Source organism: Lithobates pipiens, unplaced genomic scaffold, assembly GCF_037356315.1.
Source record: "Lithobates pipiens isolate NorthernLeopardFrog02 unplaced genomic scaffold, aLitPip1_a1.2 Scaffold_18, whole genome shotgun sequence".
NCBI lineage: Eukaryota > Metazoa > Chordata > Amphibia > Anura > Ranidae > Lithobates > Lithobates pipiens.
This window is the reverse complement of record NW_027507758.1, coordinates 199,724,074-199,744,612: the sequence shown is the minus strand read 5'-3', so window position 1 is coordinate 199,744,612 and position 20,539 is coordinate 199,724,074. Positions and strand designations below refer to the sequence as shown.

At 45.1% G+C, this 20,539-nt stretch overlaps 1 protein-coding gene across 3 annotated transcripts in view; it reads left to right on the top strand.

The window, feature by feature from the left end:
- Positions 1 to 20,539, top strand: part of UNC93A (unc-93 homolog A) — an 894,938-nt gene that overhangs the window by 178,017 nt on the left and 696,382 nt on the right. For all 3 annotated transcript variants that reach the window (XM_077486513.1, XM_077486514.1, XM_077486512.1), the window contains one exon: positions 1,516 to 1,697. In XM_077486513.1, the coding sequence (XP_077342639.1) occupies positions 1,516 to 1,697 (182 nt within the window). The remainder of the gene's footprint in view (positions 1 to 1,515; positions 1,698 to 20,539) is intronic.

Here is a 20,539-nt window from a genome sequence, read left to right as displayed (position 1 = left end):
CTCCGATCCTGTGTAGAGAATTCAGATCGGACAAAGTGCCACGCATGCTCAGATCAAATTCCTACACCAAAGCTATTGGCTACTAGCCTGAACGTAGTCCCATCGTAACGAAATAATGTCATCACGTTCTGAACGATTGGATTTTCCGACAACTTGGTCCGACCGTGTGTATGCAACAGTTTCGGACACAATCCGTCGGACAAAATCCAACGGATTTGGTTGGCAGAATGTCCGACCGTGTGTACAAGGGCCTACTGTGGCTGTCACTGATCGTCTGTTTCCTAATATAGGGAAAGACGATCATTGATGTCACATGCCAGGCCACGCCCCCTACAATAAAAAAAACACATAACGTCATACATAATACCTACACAGCCCCCTAGTGGTTAACTCCTTCACTGCCAGTGTTATTTACACAGGAATATGTGAATTTAAATAGCACTGATTGCTGTATAAATGACAATGGTCCCAAAAATGTGTCAAAAATGTCCGATGTAGAAAGGACAATAAGTGCGCCAAACTAAGTGCAGTATATGAGAAGTACCATTTAATATGATAAAAACACACAACCAATTGGCTACTCACGAAATTACATAGTATTCAGGCGTATCAATATAGCGAAGGGGAAAGTAATCACAGTCACTTCTGTACAGAGGAGCGAAGATGGTGGGTTGCTGAACCACTAGAGATGTTTGGCAGTGGAGGCTTAAAAGTTGCAGTTTTTTTTAATCCTTTCAAAAACGCCGCCTCGTGGATGTCAGGATGATGGCAGTATCAGGGCCGTCCAGCGTCCAGCGAGCCGAAGGGCCGGAACCGGAAGTGCGTCTCAGCGTGGAACGCAAGCTCCGTATACCGGAAGTGACGTGTCGACCAATCAGAAGACGCGTTTCACCATATCCATTGTTTCATCAGTTCTATATATACAAGTGTGTGGGGGTTGACATATATACAGGTGTGTGTGGGAAGGCTGACTTCTACATAGGTATGTGGGGGGGCTCTGACATATATACAGGTGTGTGGAAAGGATTGACATATATACAGGTGTGTGGGGGGTGGGGCACTGACATATGTACAGGTGTGAGGGGGGCTGACATATATACAGGATTGTGGGGGGTGCTGAGAGCGTACAGGTGAGGTGGCCGGTGTGCAGATTCAGTTGGAAGGATGGCACGTGGGAAAGCCCTGGGGAATGTTGGTGGTCGGGTTTGGGGGTGAGGGGGGGCAGGTCTAAAGCTGTGTAAGGGGCCCAAACATTTCTGATGGCTGCCCTGTTTATGATATATACAGTATGTGGTAGGTAAAAGGAGGTAGAAGAGAATCCCATTAGCTCACTAATATATCTGATAGAATTGTACCTTTATATGCATAATAATTTGAATATTGGGCAGCAGCTGAGTTTGACTTTCTGAGCCTTTGGTGCAGGCATATTATTTAATCTACAGTATAAAGGTTTTTAGAATTCAGTGTTTTTAAGGAAATCAATAATAATTAAATATCCCTTTTTCTTTTTTTTAGAGCAGCCTGAATGCTGATGAAGGTCTTGGAGTAGCTTCCCTAAGTATTATATATGGAGCACTTATCTTATCATCAATGTTTGTTCCTCCTATTGTTATTCAGAAACTTGGCTGCAAATGGACTATCGTTGTTTCTATGTGCTGTTATATTACATATTCTCTTGGCAATTTCTACCCCAGCTGGTACAGTATATTTAATGATTGTACAGTAACTAGACAGTAATTAAAAAGACAGGTGACCAAATATTCAATATCTAATATTGGTATACTTTTGATTTATATGTATATATTTTTTATCTTAAATACATTATTTAAAACTCATCTTCAATGAAAATACAAGAGGGCTATAACAACATCATTGCATCATGCAACTGCTCAAGGTCAAACCATTATATAAACACCCTGACTAAACCTTTGTGGTGGTGTAGTTGAAACTAAAATCCACTGAAACAGACAACATTTTCACTAATCACTGACAAGTCCACCATCCAGTAGAGATACCTTTCCTGTAGAGGGCCTAGGAAAAATCTGTCAGAATCAAAAACCAGCACCCTCTTTAACTTTCTATTTTTACTAAATTAGCACCAACCTCCAGTAATAAATTGTAAAAAGATAGATATTTAAAATTATTTTACCTTGTATGACAATATTTTATAACAGGATAAATAGTTGAAGCATGAACGGGATTTTTTTTACAAGTCATAAAATGCACTATTTTTAATATATGATTTTAATTTTATATGAGAAATAATATGCACACTGTTTTTTAACAAGCAGAATGATATGTACATTTTAAATGTGAATGCAGTTGCAGCAGCTGTACTTTTAAATACACAAATATAATCAATATATTTCAAACTCATCGGAAATGTCATACCCATTTCTGCTTGTGTTACAGCCTCCTGATCATCAGTCCTAATCAGGTAATCACCTGTAACAACAGCAATCGCCTCATGGTGTTATTTCTTTTAGGCCAGGTTCACACCGTAGCGATGCGGGAACGCCGCAAATCCGTGGCGTTTTCCCGCATCGCATGCCTCCCGCCGGCAGTTCACACTGCCCTATGCGGACTGCTGGAATTGTCAATGAAATCTTAATGACACCCCCAGATCAGTCCGCATATCGCAGTGCGATCTGCAAACTCGGACAGGAATCGGATCGCATGGTGTGAACACCCATGCGATCCGATTCTGCTGCGGACCAAAAAAAGGGTCCTGTGCGAGTTTGCGGCGGGTGCGATGCAAATTCAGCCATACTATCTGTATGGCTGAACTCGGATTGCTACAGAGATCGGATGTGATTTGCACTGCAGTGTGGTGCGAATCACATCCGGGTCTCCCACCCGCAGCGGTGTGAACCCAGCCTTATTCCTATACCATGTAAACATTGTGTTCAATCAAAGCAATCACATTTGTAAACATGGAAAGAGAAAGTAAAGATTGGTCCTTGTGACAGAACCCACTGTCTCTGTGTGTTTTGGAGTGGGCTGTGGGCTAGCCTCCTTTCCACAGATTTTGGCCCAGAAAAGACTGAGAGACTTGGGGACAAAAGGGCATTGAGATAACGTAATGTAATGCTACATCCCTCCCCCCCTTGTTGCTGTGTTTAACTAGTTGCTGACCGCCGGCCGTCCAATGACGGCCAGGCGGCGCACCTATTGTGGTGGGAGGCCGTCATATGACGGCCTCCCGTTTAAACAGAGAATGCGCGCGATCGTGTGCGCCCACCCTTGTTTCTTCGGTGGCGTCGTGTCACGGAGACACCGCTCGCCTCCGAAGGGGGTGAACAGCCATTGGTTATGGCTGTTTGCCACGTGATCGGCCGTGATGAAGTCACGGCCGATCACAGATGGTCACACCCCGTGCTGCGCGTGCACGTCGGTGGCGCGTGTTCCCCGGGAACACTGCTCGTCACCGATGCTGGTAAACAGCCATTGGCCGCCTGTTTACCCACGTGATCGGCTGTGATCCTTTCACAGCCGATCACTAAAATGTAAACAAACCGTGGTAACGAGATGTTACCGGGTTCTCCTCCTCACACACCGATCGTGTGTGAGGAGGAGATTGCGGTAACATCTCGTTACTGCCTACAGTGTACACCAATCACACTGATTGCCCCCCCTATAAAGAGGACCTGTCACCACCCCTCATAGTACCTGTCAATCACAGTCCATCAGAGTACCTGTCACAGTCCATCAGAGTATTTGAGTACCTGTCAGCCCATCAGAGTACCCTAGTACCTGTCACAGCCCATCAGAGTACCCGAGTACCTGTCCCAGTCCACCTGAGTACCCGAGTACCTGTCCCAGTCCACCTGAGTACCCGAGTACCTGTCACGGCACATCAGAGTACCCGAGTACCTGTCACGGTCCATCAGAGTACCCGAGTACCTGTCACGGTCCATCAGAGTACCCGAGTACCTATCATGGTCCATCAGGGTACCCGAGTACCTGTCATGGTCCATCAGGGTACCCGAGTACCTGTCACAGTCCATCAGAGTACCTGAGTACCTGTCACGGTCCATCAGGGTACTCGAGTACCTGTCACAGTCCATCATGGTACCCGAGTATCTGTCACGGTCCATCAGAGTACCCAAGTACCTGTCACAGCCCATCAAAGTACCCGAGTACCTGTTACAGCCCATCAAAGTACCCGAGTACCTGTCACAGCCCATCAAAGTACCCGCGTACCTGTCACGGTTCATCCAAGTACCCGAGTACCTGTCACAGCCCATCTGAGTACCCGAGTACCCGTCCCAGTCCATCTGTGTACCCGAGTACCTGTCCCAGTCCATCTGAGTACCCGAGTACCTGTCCCAGTCCATCTGAGTACCAGAGTACCTGTTCCAGTCCATCTGAGTACCAGAGTACCTGTCCCAATCCATCTGAGTACCCGAGTACCTGTCACAGTTCATCTGAGTACCCGAGTACCTTTCACAGTTCATCTGAGTACCTGTCACAGTTCATCTGAGTACCCGACAAGTGTTGAGTTTCCATTGGTTCTTCCTTGTCCCTTTCCCCATCTATGACAAGGCTAAGGGGAGTGTCCCTAACTGAGTTTAAAAGTGTATATTTGGTACTTAATAAAAAGTTTATGCTCTGCATGTTTGACCCTCAACACCTGTGTGGCTTGTCTCGCGATTGACGGGTTAAGCCTGCACACTTAATGTACACACACACACACACACCCACACCAGTGCCGCTTCCTATGAGGGCACTCACTGTGCTCTGGCCCCACCCACTGCTCCTTCCACACAGGCTGTGATTGACATGAGCAATAGATCTCTCTGCTGTCTCCATATTCAGTGAGGAGAGAGAGAGTGGAGAGAGCAGCTGCAACGTTGGATTTTATAATCACTACCCTCTGGATATGTCTGCAACCAATTTTCTATCCAAATACTTTCAATCTCATCTATGCCAAAAAAAACATTAATTTGTAAATTCAGTGTTTATGGGACACTGTATCAAATTCCTTAGCAAGATCCAGATACACTACATCCACAAAGCCTTCCTCTATCCAAATTAGAGCTTACCTCCTCATGGAATGTTAAAAGGCTGGTCTGGCAAGAACAGTTCTTCATTGGTTACTAATAATGATCGATACTATTTTCAACAGCAATTTCTTGAATATGTGCCCTTCTAGTAGTTTACATTCTATTGATACCCTGGCCCTTTTTGGAATATTGGTACCCGTTTGCTTTTCTTGTTTAATATACCTATCCTTTTTCCATCATATAAACTTAGGAGAAGAATGAATGCATTTAATACCATTGCCTTCTCACTGTCACATCATCTTATATCTTATCATCAATGTGTTCTGATCTAGCCTTTTCACTATATATATTTGAAAAACATTTTGGGATTTTTTTTACTCTCCTCAGAAATATGTCTCTTGTAATCTATTTTTAGCTGCCTTCATCACACTCTTGCATTTCTTATTGCATAGTTTCCAACGTTGTAAAAAAATTTATAGGGACACCTTTTTTGTCTGTAGGGGGAGTCTTATTATAATTAGGGAGTGGCCATTCATTTTTGGGTGTGGCATAGTGACGTGAAAAATGGGCGTGGTTTAAGGGTAATTTTGGACATGTTAAAGTAAAGTGCAGCGCTAAAATATGAGTACAATTCTTTTGAATAAAATGTACAAAGATAAATAAATGTCCATAAGTGAAAATATGGGGACTAAAGTAGGTCCTAATAGTGATAAACCAAAAAGTAGTCCAGTGAAATGAAAAAAAACAATCCAGGTGTATTGAAACAATATCATGTCAAACTGTAAGCGTCACATAATTAGTGAACATTGATAGAAGAACCACCACCGAAGTCACCAATCGCTTACCCTAACGATTGAACTCAAATAGGTGTACACCTGAGTCAATCAGGCTTTTGTGAAATACCAAGGATAGTTCACGGCAAAGGCTCAATCTCCAGAGGGTGTTCAGACCAGTGGATATCAGCAGATAGGAAAATATATAGGGCAGACAGCCCAATCATTAGATATGGAAAGAAAAAGTAGGGCACATAGCGTAATTCCGTATGGAATGGATAAAATTTAATCAGAAAATATTGAATTTACTGTCTTTATATAGTAAAATATATACCCCCTTAATGATAATCAGCTCTGTCATCATTCTCTGTAATTCTGAATTCACTTCCGGGTACAGCCAAGATGGCGCCGCCGTTTGCATATCAAGCCTCATTCTGATGAACAGGAAGAGGAAGTGACACAGATCTGAATAGCAGGGCTAAACTAACCAGAAAAATGGCTCCACTGTTAGTGAAAACGGCCACTGAAAAAACTGCATCAATATTGGCGGAGGTAGTAATAGCTAAAGCATAAACATAAATCATCTAAAAACTATGTGAGGTTTAAAGAGGAAGTAAACCCTGATAAGTTTACTTCCTCTTTCATTCCCTGCAAAGGCAAAGCATAATGGACTACTATGCATCTCATAGTAGCCCATTATGTGTCACTTACCTGACACAGGAGCCAGCGAAGTCGCCGCTGTCCCCTGTAGTCCGCCGCATCCATCTTGTTGGTGGGGTCGCGCAGCTCCGCCGCTGTCATTCGGCGAAGCCGCGATGACGTCACTCCCACGCATGCGCACGGGAGTCGACATGCGCGGCAGCTCCATTCTTGGAAATGCTGCGCTCAGTGCGCCTGCGCGCCGCTGTCTACGGCGCATGCGCCGTAGACAGCGGTGCCCGTTTTCGGGCAAATATCTCCTAAACCATAAAGGTTTAGGAGATATTGCTTGGACCTACAGGTAAGCCTTAATCTAGGCTTACCTGTAGGTCAAAGTGGTTTGTAAGGGTTTACAACCACTTTAAAGAAAAGAATTAAAACTAAAATAACTTGCTTGAATAATAAAAGAGTCGATGTCCCACTCAATGTTTAGTCCAAAGGGGGAATAAGTCAACAAGCCAATTTCTCAGACTGTGGAGGAACTGCACAGATATTGACACCTATCTCGTCCAAGCGTCCACCCTTAAAGAAAGATTCCTTGAGAAGGGCTATGACCCCAAGTCAATAAATTTGGAACTACAGAAGGTGGCAGAGATAGATAGGAGTTTGCTACTAGTAGAAAAACCCCCACATGAATGAGACGATTCCTACAAATGTTCTTTGCTCACTTTGCTTTTCTGTTCATCATTAGGGATGAGCTTGGCGTTCGAGTCGAACGCATGTTCGACTCGAACATCGGCTGTTCGCATGTTTATACGAACACGAACGTTATGGGCCGTTCGCGCAAAAATTTGTGTGGCGCTCACGGCCCACAATGCACTGCGATGGCTCATGATTGGCCAAGCATGCACTGTGACCCCGCATGCTTGGCCAATCATAGTGCCGGCAGCGAGGAGAGCCATGATTGGCCACAGGTAGTAATTGAGCCATCAGCCATCTGCAGGAGTTTGTGGGTGTGGTATGTGTGCCTTGAGTGCAGTATACACTCTGTAATTGAGCCATCAGCCATCTGCAGGAGTTTGTGGGTGTTGTCTGTGTGCCTTGAGCACAGTATACACCTGTATCTACCTATATTGCTATATTGCTCTTCTCTAATTGAGCCATCAGCCATCTGCAGGAGTTTGTGGGTGTTGTCTGTGTGCCTTGAGTGCAGTATACACCTGTATCTACCTATATAGCTATATTGCTCTTCTGTAATTGAGCCATCAGCCATCTTCAGGAGTTTATGGGTGTTGTCTGTGTGCCTTGAGCACAGTATACACCTGTATCTACCTATATTGCTATATTGCTCTTCTCTAATTGAGCCATCAGCCATCTGCAGGAGTTTGTGGGTGTTGTCTGTGTGCCTTCAGCGCAGTATACACCTGTATCTACCTATTTTGCTCTTCTCTAATTGAGCCATCTGCCATCTGCAGGAGTTAGTTCGTGTTGTGTACCTCCAGCGCAGTATACACCTGTAGCTACCTATATTGCAATATTGCTCTTCTCTAATTGAGCCAACAGCCATCTGCAGGAGTTTGTGGTTGTAGTCTGTGTGCCTTGAGTGCAGTATACACCTGTATCTACCTATTTTGCTCTTCTCTAATTGAGCCATCTGCCATCTGCAGGAGTTAGTTCGTGTTGTGTACCTCCAGCGCAGTATACACCTGTAGCTACCTATATTGCAATATTGCTCTTCTCTAATTGAGCCAACAGCAATCTGCAGGAGTTTGTGGTTGTAGTCTGTGTGCCTTGAGTGCAGTATACACCTTTATCTACCTGTATTGCTATATTGCTCTTTTCTAATTGAGCCATAAGCCATCTGCAGGAGTTTATGGGTGTTGTCTGTGTGCCTTCAGCGCAGTATACACCTGTATCTACCTATATTGCTATATTGCTCTTCTCTAATTGAGCCATCAGCCATCTGCAGGAGTTTGTGGGTGTTGTCTGTGTGCCTTCAGCGCAGTATACACCTGTATCTACCTATTTTGCTCTTCTCTAATTGAGCCATCTGCCATCTGCAGGAGTTAGTTCGTGTTGTGTACCTCCAGCGCAGTATACACCTGTAGCTACCTATATTGCAATATTGCTCTTCTATTATTGAGCCAACAGCCATCTGCAGGAGTTTGTGGTTGTAGTCTGTGTGCCTTGAGTGCAGTATACACCTTTATCTACCTGTATTGCTATATTGCTCTTTTCTAATTGAGCCATAAGCCATCTGCAGGAGTTTATGGGTGTTGTCTGTGTGCCTTGAGAGCAGTATACACCTGTATCTACCTATATAGCTATATTGCTCTTCTGTAATTGAGCCATCAGCCTTCTGCAGGAGTTTGTGGGTGTTTGTGTGCCTTGAGCGCAGTATACACCTGTATCTACCTATATAGTGTACAGGACGCCAAGGTTGGGTCCTGGACGGGTACTATGTGGCGCCTATATTCGAGATGTGGTCCCTTTAAGGGAATCATGGTAGGCCTCAGGGGGTCACCCAAAAATGGGTGACAGATTCCGGGTATAATTTTCGGGAGAAGATTCGCGGTCCTCTCTATATTATAAGAAGATAGTTGGGACCCGGAATTTGGGAGGCTCTAAAGTGACATTTGGGTGGGAAAGAGCCTCCCTCCCTGACCACAGGGGGTTAACAGCCTCCAGGAAGACAGACAGCCTATAAGACAGGAAGTAGACAGAGAGGTGGTGGTGAGGAGGAGCAGGAGATGAACACCTGTCTGAGGAGCTGTCTGGCTGTGTTGTTTGCTGTTTGCTGTGAGCTGTTTTGGAAGCTGCAAAAAGATCTCTGCAAGGACTCTTTTTGGTGAAGACCTGTCTACAGAACTGTAGGTGCTTTTCTTTTTGTATTATTTTGTGCTGAAAATAAGCGGACTTTAATTTACGGTTTTTATATGCTGAAGAAAAGCTTTATTTTTGATTTAATTATAAATAAATATATTTTGGTTTCACCTGACAAGGGTTTATGCACTTAATCCTGCGGAGCTAGTATCCCCAAATGTCACAATAGCTATATTGCTCTTCTGTAATTGAGCCATCAGCCTTCTGCAGGAGTTTGTGGGTGTTGTCTGTGTGCCTTGAGCGCAGTATATACCTGTATCTACCTATATTGCTCTTCTCTAAATGAGCCATCTGCCATCTGCAGGAGTTAGTTGGTGTTGTGTGCCTCCAGCGCAGTATACACCTGTAGCTACCTATATTGCTATATTGCTCTTCTGTAAATGAGCCATCAGCCATCTGCAGGAGTTTGTGGGTGTTGTCTGTGTGTCTGTGTGCCTTGAGTGCAGTATACACCTGTATCTACCTATATTGCTATATTGCTCTTCTCTAATTGAGCCATCAGCCATCTGCAGAAGTTTGTGGGTGTTGTCTGTGTGCCTTGAGCGCGGTATAGACCTGTATCTGCCTATATTGCTTTTCTCTAATTGAGCTATCTGCAGGAGGTTGTGGGTGTTGTCTGTGTGCCTTGAGCGCAGTATACACCTGTATCTACCTATATTGCTCTTCTCTAATTGAGCCATCTGCCATCTGCAGGAGTTAGTTGGTGTTGTGTGCCTCCAGCACAGCACAGTATACACCGGTATCTACCCTTTAATTCCTGTTGTTCTATAATAAAGCCATCTGCAGGAGTTAGTGGGTGTTGTGTGCCTCCAGCACAGCACAATATACACCTGTATCTACCCTTTATTGCTGGTGTTCTATAATAAAGGCATCTGCAGGAGTTAGTGGGTGTTTTGTGCCTCCAGCACAATATACACTATCCAATTGCTGGTTTTCCCATCTCCCTTCAGGCCATTACCATGTCTGGAAAGCCAACAAGGAGAGGCAGACAGGCACGAGCCAATAAAAGAGGGCAAGCAGGCTCTGTGTGTAGAGACAACAGTGCTGGTCGTGGATGCAGTGCATCGTCATCAGCACGTGGCCATGGGACACGCTTGTCCTTATTTTCGGCAGCTGGACATGTTGAGCCGCATCATGTCGAAGACTTGGTAGAGTGGATGACCAAGCCCTCTTCATCCTCCTCATCCTCTCTCACCCAGGCTCAGGGTACTAGCAAAGCAGCTGCCAACGCATCATCTTCCCTTGTCTAAATGTCATTATCAGTGACTCCTTTCCTAGACCCACCACGTCCTCCTGAGGAGTCCCCCGAACTCTTTGAGCACAGTGTTGGGTACATGCTCCAGGAGGATGCCCAGTGTTCTGTAGGCTCTGATGATAATACTCAGCTAGAGGAAGGCAGTAGCAAGAGCGCAGAGAGAGGGGATGCTCAAGAAGGACAGCAATCTAGCAGTCATGTTCCACAAGCTGCAGCATACTGCCAGGTTTGCTCCAGTGATGAAGAGGTAGGGGATGATGAGGGCACTGACTCCACGTGGGTGGCCCACGGAGGGCATCCTGCCTCGTTGGAGATGTGCCTCCTCCTCTCTCCTACCAGGCACTAGGAGAGAGAAGGAGGAGGAGGCACATCTCCAACAAGGCAGGATGCCCTCCGGGGGCCAGCTTAGGGGTAGCACACCGACTGAATCACACCGCAGAGCTCCGCCTGTGCAGGGCGCTGCCTCTGTGCATTATTCTAAAAGTTCTTTGGTGTGGGCCTTTTTTGAGACGAGTGCATCAGATCGCACCGCTGCTATTTGCAACATATATCTCAAGCGTATCTCACGTAGCCAAAACATCAGCCGCTTGGGTACCACATGCTTGACCAGACATATGTTGACCTGCCATGCAGCTCGTTGGCAAGCTTACCTCAAATACCCACACCAAAGAACAAAGCGGACCTCTCCTTGCTCCTCATCAGCTGGGATCTCCAACCCCACTAGACCTTCAGTCCTCTCTGAAACCTGCACTGAGAGGAATGAAGGTGTAGAATTAGGTGTGTCACAGCAAAGTGCTTGCGAGCACTCTGCTAGCAGTACACGGACGTCCGATTGTAGCAGGCAAATCTCCCTGCCCCAGCTGCTGGACCGTAGAAAGAAGTTCACTCCCAGCCAACCACATGCCCAGAGGTTGAATGCTAGCTTGGCTAAATTTCTAGCACTTCAACTGCTACCTTTTCAGTTGGTAGACTTGGCCCCCTTCCGTGAGTTTGTGCAATGTGCGGTTCCTCAGTGGCAGGTCACTTTTCTCATGGAAGGCGATTCCGGCTCTCTACCGGCATGTGGAAGGCAATGTCCTTGCCTCGCTAGACAGGGCGGTCAGCAGTAAGGTGCATATTAGCGGTGACTCATGGTCCAGCAGGTATGGACAGGGACGTTACCTGTCTTTCACGGCTCATTGGGTCACTCTTCTGGCAGCTGGGAGGGATGCAGGACAAGGTGCAGTAGTGTTGGAGGTTTTTCCGCCACCACGCCTCCAAAATGCTACTACTGGTTGTGACACACCTCTCTCCTCCACCCCTTCCTCTTCTTCTTCCTCCATGGCCTCTTCCAGTGCTCTGTCCTCAGAACCAGTGGTGCTCCGTAGACATTCAAGGGGCTACGCAAGTACGCAGGCAAAATGATGCCATGCCGTGCTTGCGCTGGTTTGTTTGGAGGACAGGAGCCACACTGGGGCAGATATTTTGTTAGCTCTGCAGGGGCAGGCCGAGAGGTGGTTGATGCCACGCCAGCTTAAGCCAGGATTGGTGGTTTGCGACAATGGCACCAACCTCCTCTCCGCCCTCCGACAGGGACAACTGACCCATCTACCCTGTGCTCACGTCCTTAACCTGGTGGTGCAGCGGTTTTTGGGCAGGTACCCGGGCTTACAGGATGTCCTGAAGCAGGCCAGGAAAGTCTGTGTGCATTTCCGCAGATCATTTAATGGCTGTGCTCGGCTGGCTGAGCTCCAAAAGGAGTTGAACCTGCCCAAGAACCGCCTTATATGTGACATGCCCACCAGGTGGAACTCAATGTTGGCCATGCTGCAGTGGCTGCACACGCAGCAGAGGGCCATCAATGAGTACCTGAGCGACTACAGCACCAGGGCAGGGTCAGGGGAGCTCGGTTTTTTCTCACCACGCCAGTGGGGCATGATCAGGGATGCATGCACTGTCCTGTCACCGTTTGAGGAGGCCACAAGGATGGTGAGCAGTGACAGTGCATGCATCAGGGACACTGTACCTCTTGTCCACCTGTTGGAGCATACGCTGCATGGAATAATGGACAGGGCATTTGAGGCAGAACAGAGGCAGGAAGAGGAGGACTTCCTTGCCTCTCAAGGCCCCCTTTATCCAGACAGTGTTCCTGCTGTGCCACCCATCACACAGGAAGAGGATGAGGAGGAGGAAGAGGAGGAGGAGGATGATTGTGTCAGCATGGAGGTGGAGGCTGGCACTCAGCATCAGCAGCAGCAGCAGCAGCAGTCTTGTAGGCATGATTTACAGTCCCAAGAAACACGTGGATTTGTATGTGGCTGGGAGGAGGTAGCTGCGGATCATGTTGTCCTTAGTGACCCAGAGGACTCCGGACCGAATGCCTCAGCTACCCTAAGCTGCATGGCCTCCCTGATCCTGCAAAGCCTGCAGAAGGATCCTCGTATTCTTCGGATCAAGGAGAGGGACTATTACTAGCTGGCCACTCTCCTTGATCCATGGTACAAGGGTAAGGTTGCGGACCTTATCTTGCCGTTGCAAAGAGAGCAGAGGATGAGACATCGCCGGGAGGCCTTGCAGAAAGGTTTGTGCAACGCATTCCCAGAGACTGGGGGGTTACAAACTCCTGGTCCTGGACAACGTGTTGCTGAGGCATCGGTCAGAAGGAGCGGTGGAGAAGGTGGCAGTCTGACCGATGCGTTCAGACATTTTTTTAGTCCGCAGCCCCAAGGTATGATCGGTTCCAGCAACCATCGCCAGCGTCTGATTTACATGGTGCAGGAATACCTAGGGGCAAGGTCAGACCTGGACAACGAAAATCCTCTGGCTTACTGGGTCTTGAGATGGATCACTGGCCAGAGCTTGCACAGTATGCAATTGAGCTACTGGCCTGTCCTGCATCCAGCGTTCTTTCGGAATGCACCTTCAGTGCTGTTGGGGGCTTTGTAACCGATCACAGGGTGCACCTGTCCACCGACTCGGTTGATCGACTGACCTTCATAAAGATCAATCAGTCTTGGATCACCACCAGCTACCAAGCACCTGAAGCTGATGTAACCGAATAATTTTTTTTGAAATATCACATCCCTTCAAGACTGCCTATGCTGATGCTGAGTGACTGTCCTGTTATGTTGACTGTCTATCCTCTTCCTCCTCCGCTGATATCTTGGAAGAACATTTTTGGTTCTGGGTGATGCCACCAGCCCAATTTTTCAGCCTCTGTTTAACAGGAGTATGTAATTACAATTTTCAGCTTTTCAGCAGGGCTCATTCCTGCACTACAACTAGAGTATATGCGAGAGGTTGCTGTGTATAGGCCCAATTTTTCAGCCCCTGTTTAACAGGGGCATGTAATACAATTTTTGATGCAATGCTTCGCAGCAGGGCTCATTCCTGTACTCCAACTAGAGTATTTGGGAGAGGTTGCAGTGTCGTGGCACCAGCACCAGTGCCCCAGCCCAATTTTTCAGCCCCTGTTTAACAGGGGCGTGTAATTACAATATTTGATGCAATGCTTTTCAGCAGGGCTCATTCCTGCACTACAACTAGAGTATATGCGAGAGGTTGCTGTGTATAGGCCCAATTTTTCAGCCCCTGTTTAACAGGGGCATGTAATACAATTTTTGATGCAATGCTTCGCAGCAGGGCTCATTCCTGTACTCCAACTAGAGTATCTGGGAGAGGTTGCAGTGTTGTGTAATTACAATTCTTGATATAATATTTTATAGCAAGGCCCGTTCCTGCGCCCACCGAGAGTAACTGTGAGGATTTACAGTGTTGTGGCACCAGCACCACTACCACCACCATAACCACCAAAGGCCCTATTTATCTACCACTGTTCAACATGTATGCATGTAATTACAATTCTTGATATATATTTGTTCACAGTAGGGCTCTCCAGCGCCTACCAAGAGTCACTTTGAGGGCTTTCAGTGTTGTGACAACACCAACACCTTAGGCGCAAATTTCTGCAGAGCATATAGGGCAGGCCCCTACTTTCAAACATCCAACTTACAAACGTCTCCTACTTCCAAACGGAAGGAGACAACTGGAAGTGAGATGAAAAAAGACGGACGGCAAAACAAATTATACAGGGGTGATAACCCTTCCCAATGTTTTCCAAAAAGCTTAAAAATTGATTTTTTGACTGGAGCTACACTTTAAAAATGTACCAGTTCAAAATTACAAACAGGTTCTACTTAACACAAGAAACCTACACAGTCCCTGTCTTGTTTGCACCACCTATATACTAGATAAAATGGGAAAAAAAGGCCTTCGCGCTACTATTTAAAGTGTAAAATCACAAAAAATTTATTTTGAAAGTGATAAATATATGTATAAATGTGATAAAAAACCTCATATAGACAAATAAAGTGAATAAACGCACTTAAATCAAGCAAGTGTCACTAAAACGTGTAAACGTGCAAAATAGCAATTAAAGTGCTAATAACTGCAGCTGGACCTAGTAGTATTCACACAATACCAGTACTGGAAAATAAAATAAATAGTGGTCCTGCGCAAGTACAAAATATGATGATAAACGTGCTAGTGCATAAATAAATAAATATACAAAAAGGTAGTTAAAAAATCTAGTCCATATAGCAAGTCCTTAGGTATATTCAACGGCACCAAAGGTATTCTGATAGACTCAACTCAGAGAGGAAGTAGTTAAAACATATTCATGTAGAAAAGAAAGGTTATGGGCTCCCAGAACTCTCACCTCTACTTTAAGGAAAATAGGCACATCAAATAGAATAAGCAGCCTCCGTTCTCTCTTTAGCCAGCAGGGGGTCCTCAACAGTAAATATTTCCCCAGTTATGAACATCCACCATGGGCCACCAGAGGGCCATTCATTCCTGTAATAGTTGTACTATGGTATAGGCAGCGGTGTCCATAAACAAATGTCACTCCATATATTCACATAAAAGAGAAGAGAAGGCTCCAATAGTGCAGTATTGTTAAAAAATGAGCGGTTTATTAGATAAACGAACGAATAAGACTCTCACATTTAGAAGTAAATCAAGCAGCACACAATAAAAATGGTGTCCTCGCGTCTTCCGCCAGTCTTACGTCACTTCCGGTATTGCGACGGCCACACCCTACGCATTATGTCAATCACGTGAGTTCATCAGGGGATAAAATAGTTTTGCACTTGTGCAAACAAACATAGTATATATGATCACCTGCCCTTGTGGGAAACAGTATGTGGGGTGCATAATTTGTGCTTTCTCGGTGAGGGTAGGTGAACATATTTCTGGGATAAAGGGTGGCAGCACCAAACATAATGTACCCAGGAATTATAGGAAGCATCATAGTCGTGACCCCAAGGGTTCACAATTTGTCATCATTAATAAGTATACCCTCCAGTGGAGAGGAGGAGCTATGACCAGAGGGGTTTCATGCCTTGAAACATACTGGATACACCAGTTGCAGACTTATTGCCCCTTTGCACTAAACATTGAGTGGGACATCAACGCTTTTATTAAATCAAGCATAAGATTCCAAATCTAATACTTTGTTTTCAGATATTATCTGGGTACAATCTATATTTTATCACTTCTTTTTCATTAACTATAAGCTATATATATCATATGTATGTTATATATGTATATTTTATAACTTTAATATTTTTATTGTAATATTCTTGATAACTGAGCTTTTGCACTTTATTGCGGTTTTTTTTTGTCGCGTAATTCCTTATTTTTTACTATTATTTTTTCTGGTATTTTTATGAATCCTAATATGACCATCAGCTCTGGGATTTATTCATATTTTTTTTATGTTGTGAGCATCATTGTATCTAACTTTTTAATATTTAGTCATTTTTTTTTTTTTTACTTTCTATGATATATCAAACTCGTACTTCTCATTTACATTGGCAATGTACGAGTGACGGTAATACCAGATCATTCCACTAGATGGGGTGACTGTCTGGGTTCTGCTGGTGATTTATGTCTCCTTTACGGAAGGCGCCATGTTTTTGGTTATTTTCTGGCAATAAGTATCATTCTCATTATTTGTTTGAGTTATTTTCTTTAAACCTCACATACCTATTACTACCTCCGCCAATATTGATGCAGTTTTGTCAGTGGCCATTTTAGATCTCTGTTTCACTAACGGCGGTGCCATTTGTTTGGTTAGTTTAGCCCTGCTATTCAGATCCGTGTCACTTCCTCTTCTCGTTCATCAGAACGAGGCTTGACATGCAAACGGCGGGGCCATCTTGGCTGTACGTGAGTAAGTGAAATCAGAATTACAGAGAATGATGACAGATCATTAAAGTGGTTGTAAACCCTTACAAACCACTTTGACCTACAGGTAAGCCTAGATTAAGGCTTACCTGTAGGTCCAAGAAATATCTCCCAAACCTATACGGTTTAGGAGATATTTGCCCGAAGACTGCACCGCTGTCTACGGTGCATGCGCCGTAGACAGCGGCACGCATGCACACTGAGCGTGGCATTGTCGATGACGAAGATGCCGCGCAATGCCGCGCGTCTCGTCTCCCGTGCGCTTGCGCGGGAGTGACGTCATCGCTGCTCCGGCGAATCACAGCGCCGGAGCAGCGAGACCCATTGAGACCCACCAAGAAGATGGATGCTCGGAACTACAGGGGACATCGGTGATTTCGCTGGCTCCTGTGTCAGGTAAGTGACACATAATGGGCTACTATGCGATGCATAGTAGTCCATTATGCTTTGCCTTTGCAGGGAATGAAAGAGGAAGTAAACTCATCAGGGTTTACTTCCTCTTTAAGGGGCTATGTATTTTACTATATAAAGACAGTAAATTCAGTGGGACAGCACCCCAGATGATGCCTTTTTTAGGCGAAACGCATCGGAAGGTCTAGTTGATTCCGCTGTTATTGTCTTACGAGTGTTGTTTTTATCCTTGGAAATGTGAGTGTAACTTCTATATTTTCTGATTAAATTTCATATATTCCATACGGAATTAAGCTATGTGCCCTCTTTTCACTTTCCATATCTAATGGTTGGGTTGTCTGCCCTATATATTGTCCTATCTGTTGATATCCACTGGTCTGAACACCCTCTGGAGATTAAGCCTTTGATGTGAGCCTGAACCATCCTTCATATCTCACAAAAGTCTGATTGACTCATTAGGTGCACACCTATTTGAGTTCAATTGTTCTGGTAAGCGATTGGTCACTTTGGTGGTGGATCTTCTATTAATTTTCACTAATTATGTGACACTTGTAGTTTGACATATTATTGTTTCGATACACCTGGATTGTTTTTTTCATTTCACTGGACTACTTTTTGGTTTATCACCATTGGACCTACATTGATCCCCATATTTTCACTTATGGACATTTATTTATCTTTGTACATTTTATTCAAAAGAATGGTACCCATATTTTAGTGCTGCATTTTACTTACTTATTTAACATATTTATCTCTGTATTAAAAAAGATTACTCTGACAGGGATCTGTTCAAGTAATATACAATACTGGTACCAGCATCCCAAAAGGAGATATAGACACAAAAAGTTTGGAGGTAAGGGACTTTTGCGGCACCAAATATTGGAAGAAAAATAAGAAAAGGTGTTCTAAAAAAATATACAAATTTATTTCATATACATTACACAAAATATAAAAAATAGTCAAACATTTAATACAATTCCCTATGGTCTATAATTGACACCTATTGCCTAAACGCAGGTGACATTCTCTTTAAAGACCAAAAGAGGTTCCATCCCAGTACGTTGAACATGTTTCACCATGATCGGCTTCTTCAGGAACAAGGGATTAGAGATATTCATATCACAGAACAGCAAATATGTTACTCTTTAAACTATACATAAAAAGAAAAATCAATGCACAAGAAAAACGCATCAAAGTTACAAATTATTAATAAATAGCAAAACAACAACCATGAAAAACAATGATATAGTATCAAAAATTGCAAGTGCATGAAGTGGGGGAGATGTGTGTGTATATGTATATATATATATATATATATATATATATATATATATATATATATATATATAGTGTTAATTCTACCAAGCCAAAAATGCTGTCCCAATGACCAGCTTTAAAGGCTACAGTAGATAGAATTCAGTAATGGCAAATAGCTAAGTTTGCATAATTTGTCTTTTGATGAGGGAATAGGAACTCCCATATACTAAAGCAAGTGGGTTTCCCACCTCAAAGAAAAGGAGGCTGCCAATAATTCCTTTTCACACTGGGGTAGGGTTATGTTAAGGCATTACGATTTTGTGGCATTTACTTCAAAGTTTCTATAAAGATCAAATTGGTCCAACTCATGATGAATACTTAGGAACACAATTCTAAGGAGGTCACCTGCAAAGAGGCTTAATTTATGAGAGATCTCCTACTTGCCTTGTTTAGCAGCGTTGGCTTGCAGGACTACAACCATTTCAAGTAGGGTGAGAGTGGGCAACTTTGGCGCATGCTCTTGGATATTTTCACCGGATCGGACAGAAGGCCGCTAACCCTTATTCCGGCTGCAGGAAAGCCAATTTGCTGCAGAACAGCTACTAGGAAGTGCTACTTTAGCAGGTCAAAGGCCTTTTTCCACATCCAATGATAGTAAACATAATAGGCAATTACAGCTCTGATCCTAGTGTGCGAGCATGGTGCAGCGTGATGTGTCAGTGGCAGAGAACACAGAGTCTAAGTAATCTGAACTAATATTGTAATATTGTAGAACTTCACAACTAAGTACAATCAAGAGCACACCTGTCTGGAGCCACATATAGGGATAGTTATAGCAGTACTGCACTTGAGGTGATGCCAACAGCTTCTGCCACCAGAAATGGGAATGCGGCCTGGCCGGTCAAACTGAAGCTGGACAAGCTGCAGGAAAGGAAGGCAAGGCTTACTGAATGGAGACAGCGGAGTCCCTGCACTTTCCCTACTCCTCTGGAACCTCTCCCTGTTGCTGTACGCTGTCCCATGATAAATGGGAACCTTTACCTACACTATTTGCATAATGCGTGCTAAGTCAGTGGGTCAGAGGCTGATGCTCTGTACACATGGCCGGACTTTCCGGGAGACTAGGTCCGCCAGACTTCCCGGCGGAATTCCGATGGAGTTCCGGCAGACTTCCAAATGAACGGACTTGCCCACACACGGACTAAAGTCCGTTCATTTTGAATGCGATGAGTTGCGACGGGACTAGAAAAGGAAGTCAATCTCGCCGCTTTTATTGGTGAGATTGACATCTTGCTAGCCCTGTCGCTTGGTATGGATTTTAAGGGGAAGCCACTACATTGAAAAAAGGGCATGGGAGTCCCCCCAAAATTGATACTAGACCCATATCCGAGCACGCAGCCCCGCCGGTCAGGAAAGGGGGTGGGGACGAGTGAGCGCCCCCTTTTTACCCTGAGCTGTACTAGGCCACATGCCCTCAACATGGGGGTGGGTGCTTTGGGGAAGGGGGGTGCCCTGCGGACCCCAAACCACCTTGTCCCCATGTTGATGACAAGGGCCTCTTCCCGACAACCCTGGTCATTGGTTGTCGGGGTCTGCGGGCGGGGGGCTTATCGGAATCCGGGAGCCCCCTTTAATAAGGGGGGCCCCAGATCCCAGCCCCCCACCCTATGTGAATAAGTATGGGGTACATCGTACCCCTACCCATTCACCTGGGGGAAAAGGTGTCAATAAAAAAACACACTACACAGGTTTTTAAAATAGTTTTTTAGGCAGCTCAGGGGGTCTTCTAACGACTTTGGGGGTCTTCTCGCCGGGCTCCTTCGCTATCTTCTTCTCTTTTACCGTTCTTTTGCTAGCGGAGGAGCCCAGCTTTCTCCTTCATCGTTGCCGCTGTCCAGGGGTCTTCTTCCGACTTTGGGGGTCTTCTTACGACTTCTCTGCGCTTTCCGGCCTCTTCTCCCTCTCTCCAGTTCTTCTGCTGGGCTCCTCCGCTATCTTCTTTCAGCTCTTTTACTAGTGTTGGCCCGGTCTTCTTTTTTCTTCCGATGTTGATACAACGCTCTCTCTCACTTTAAGGCCGTGGACAT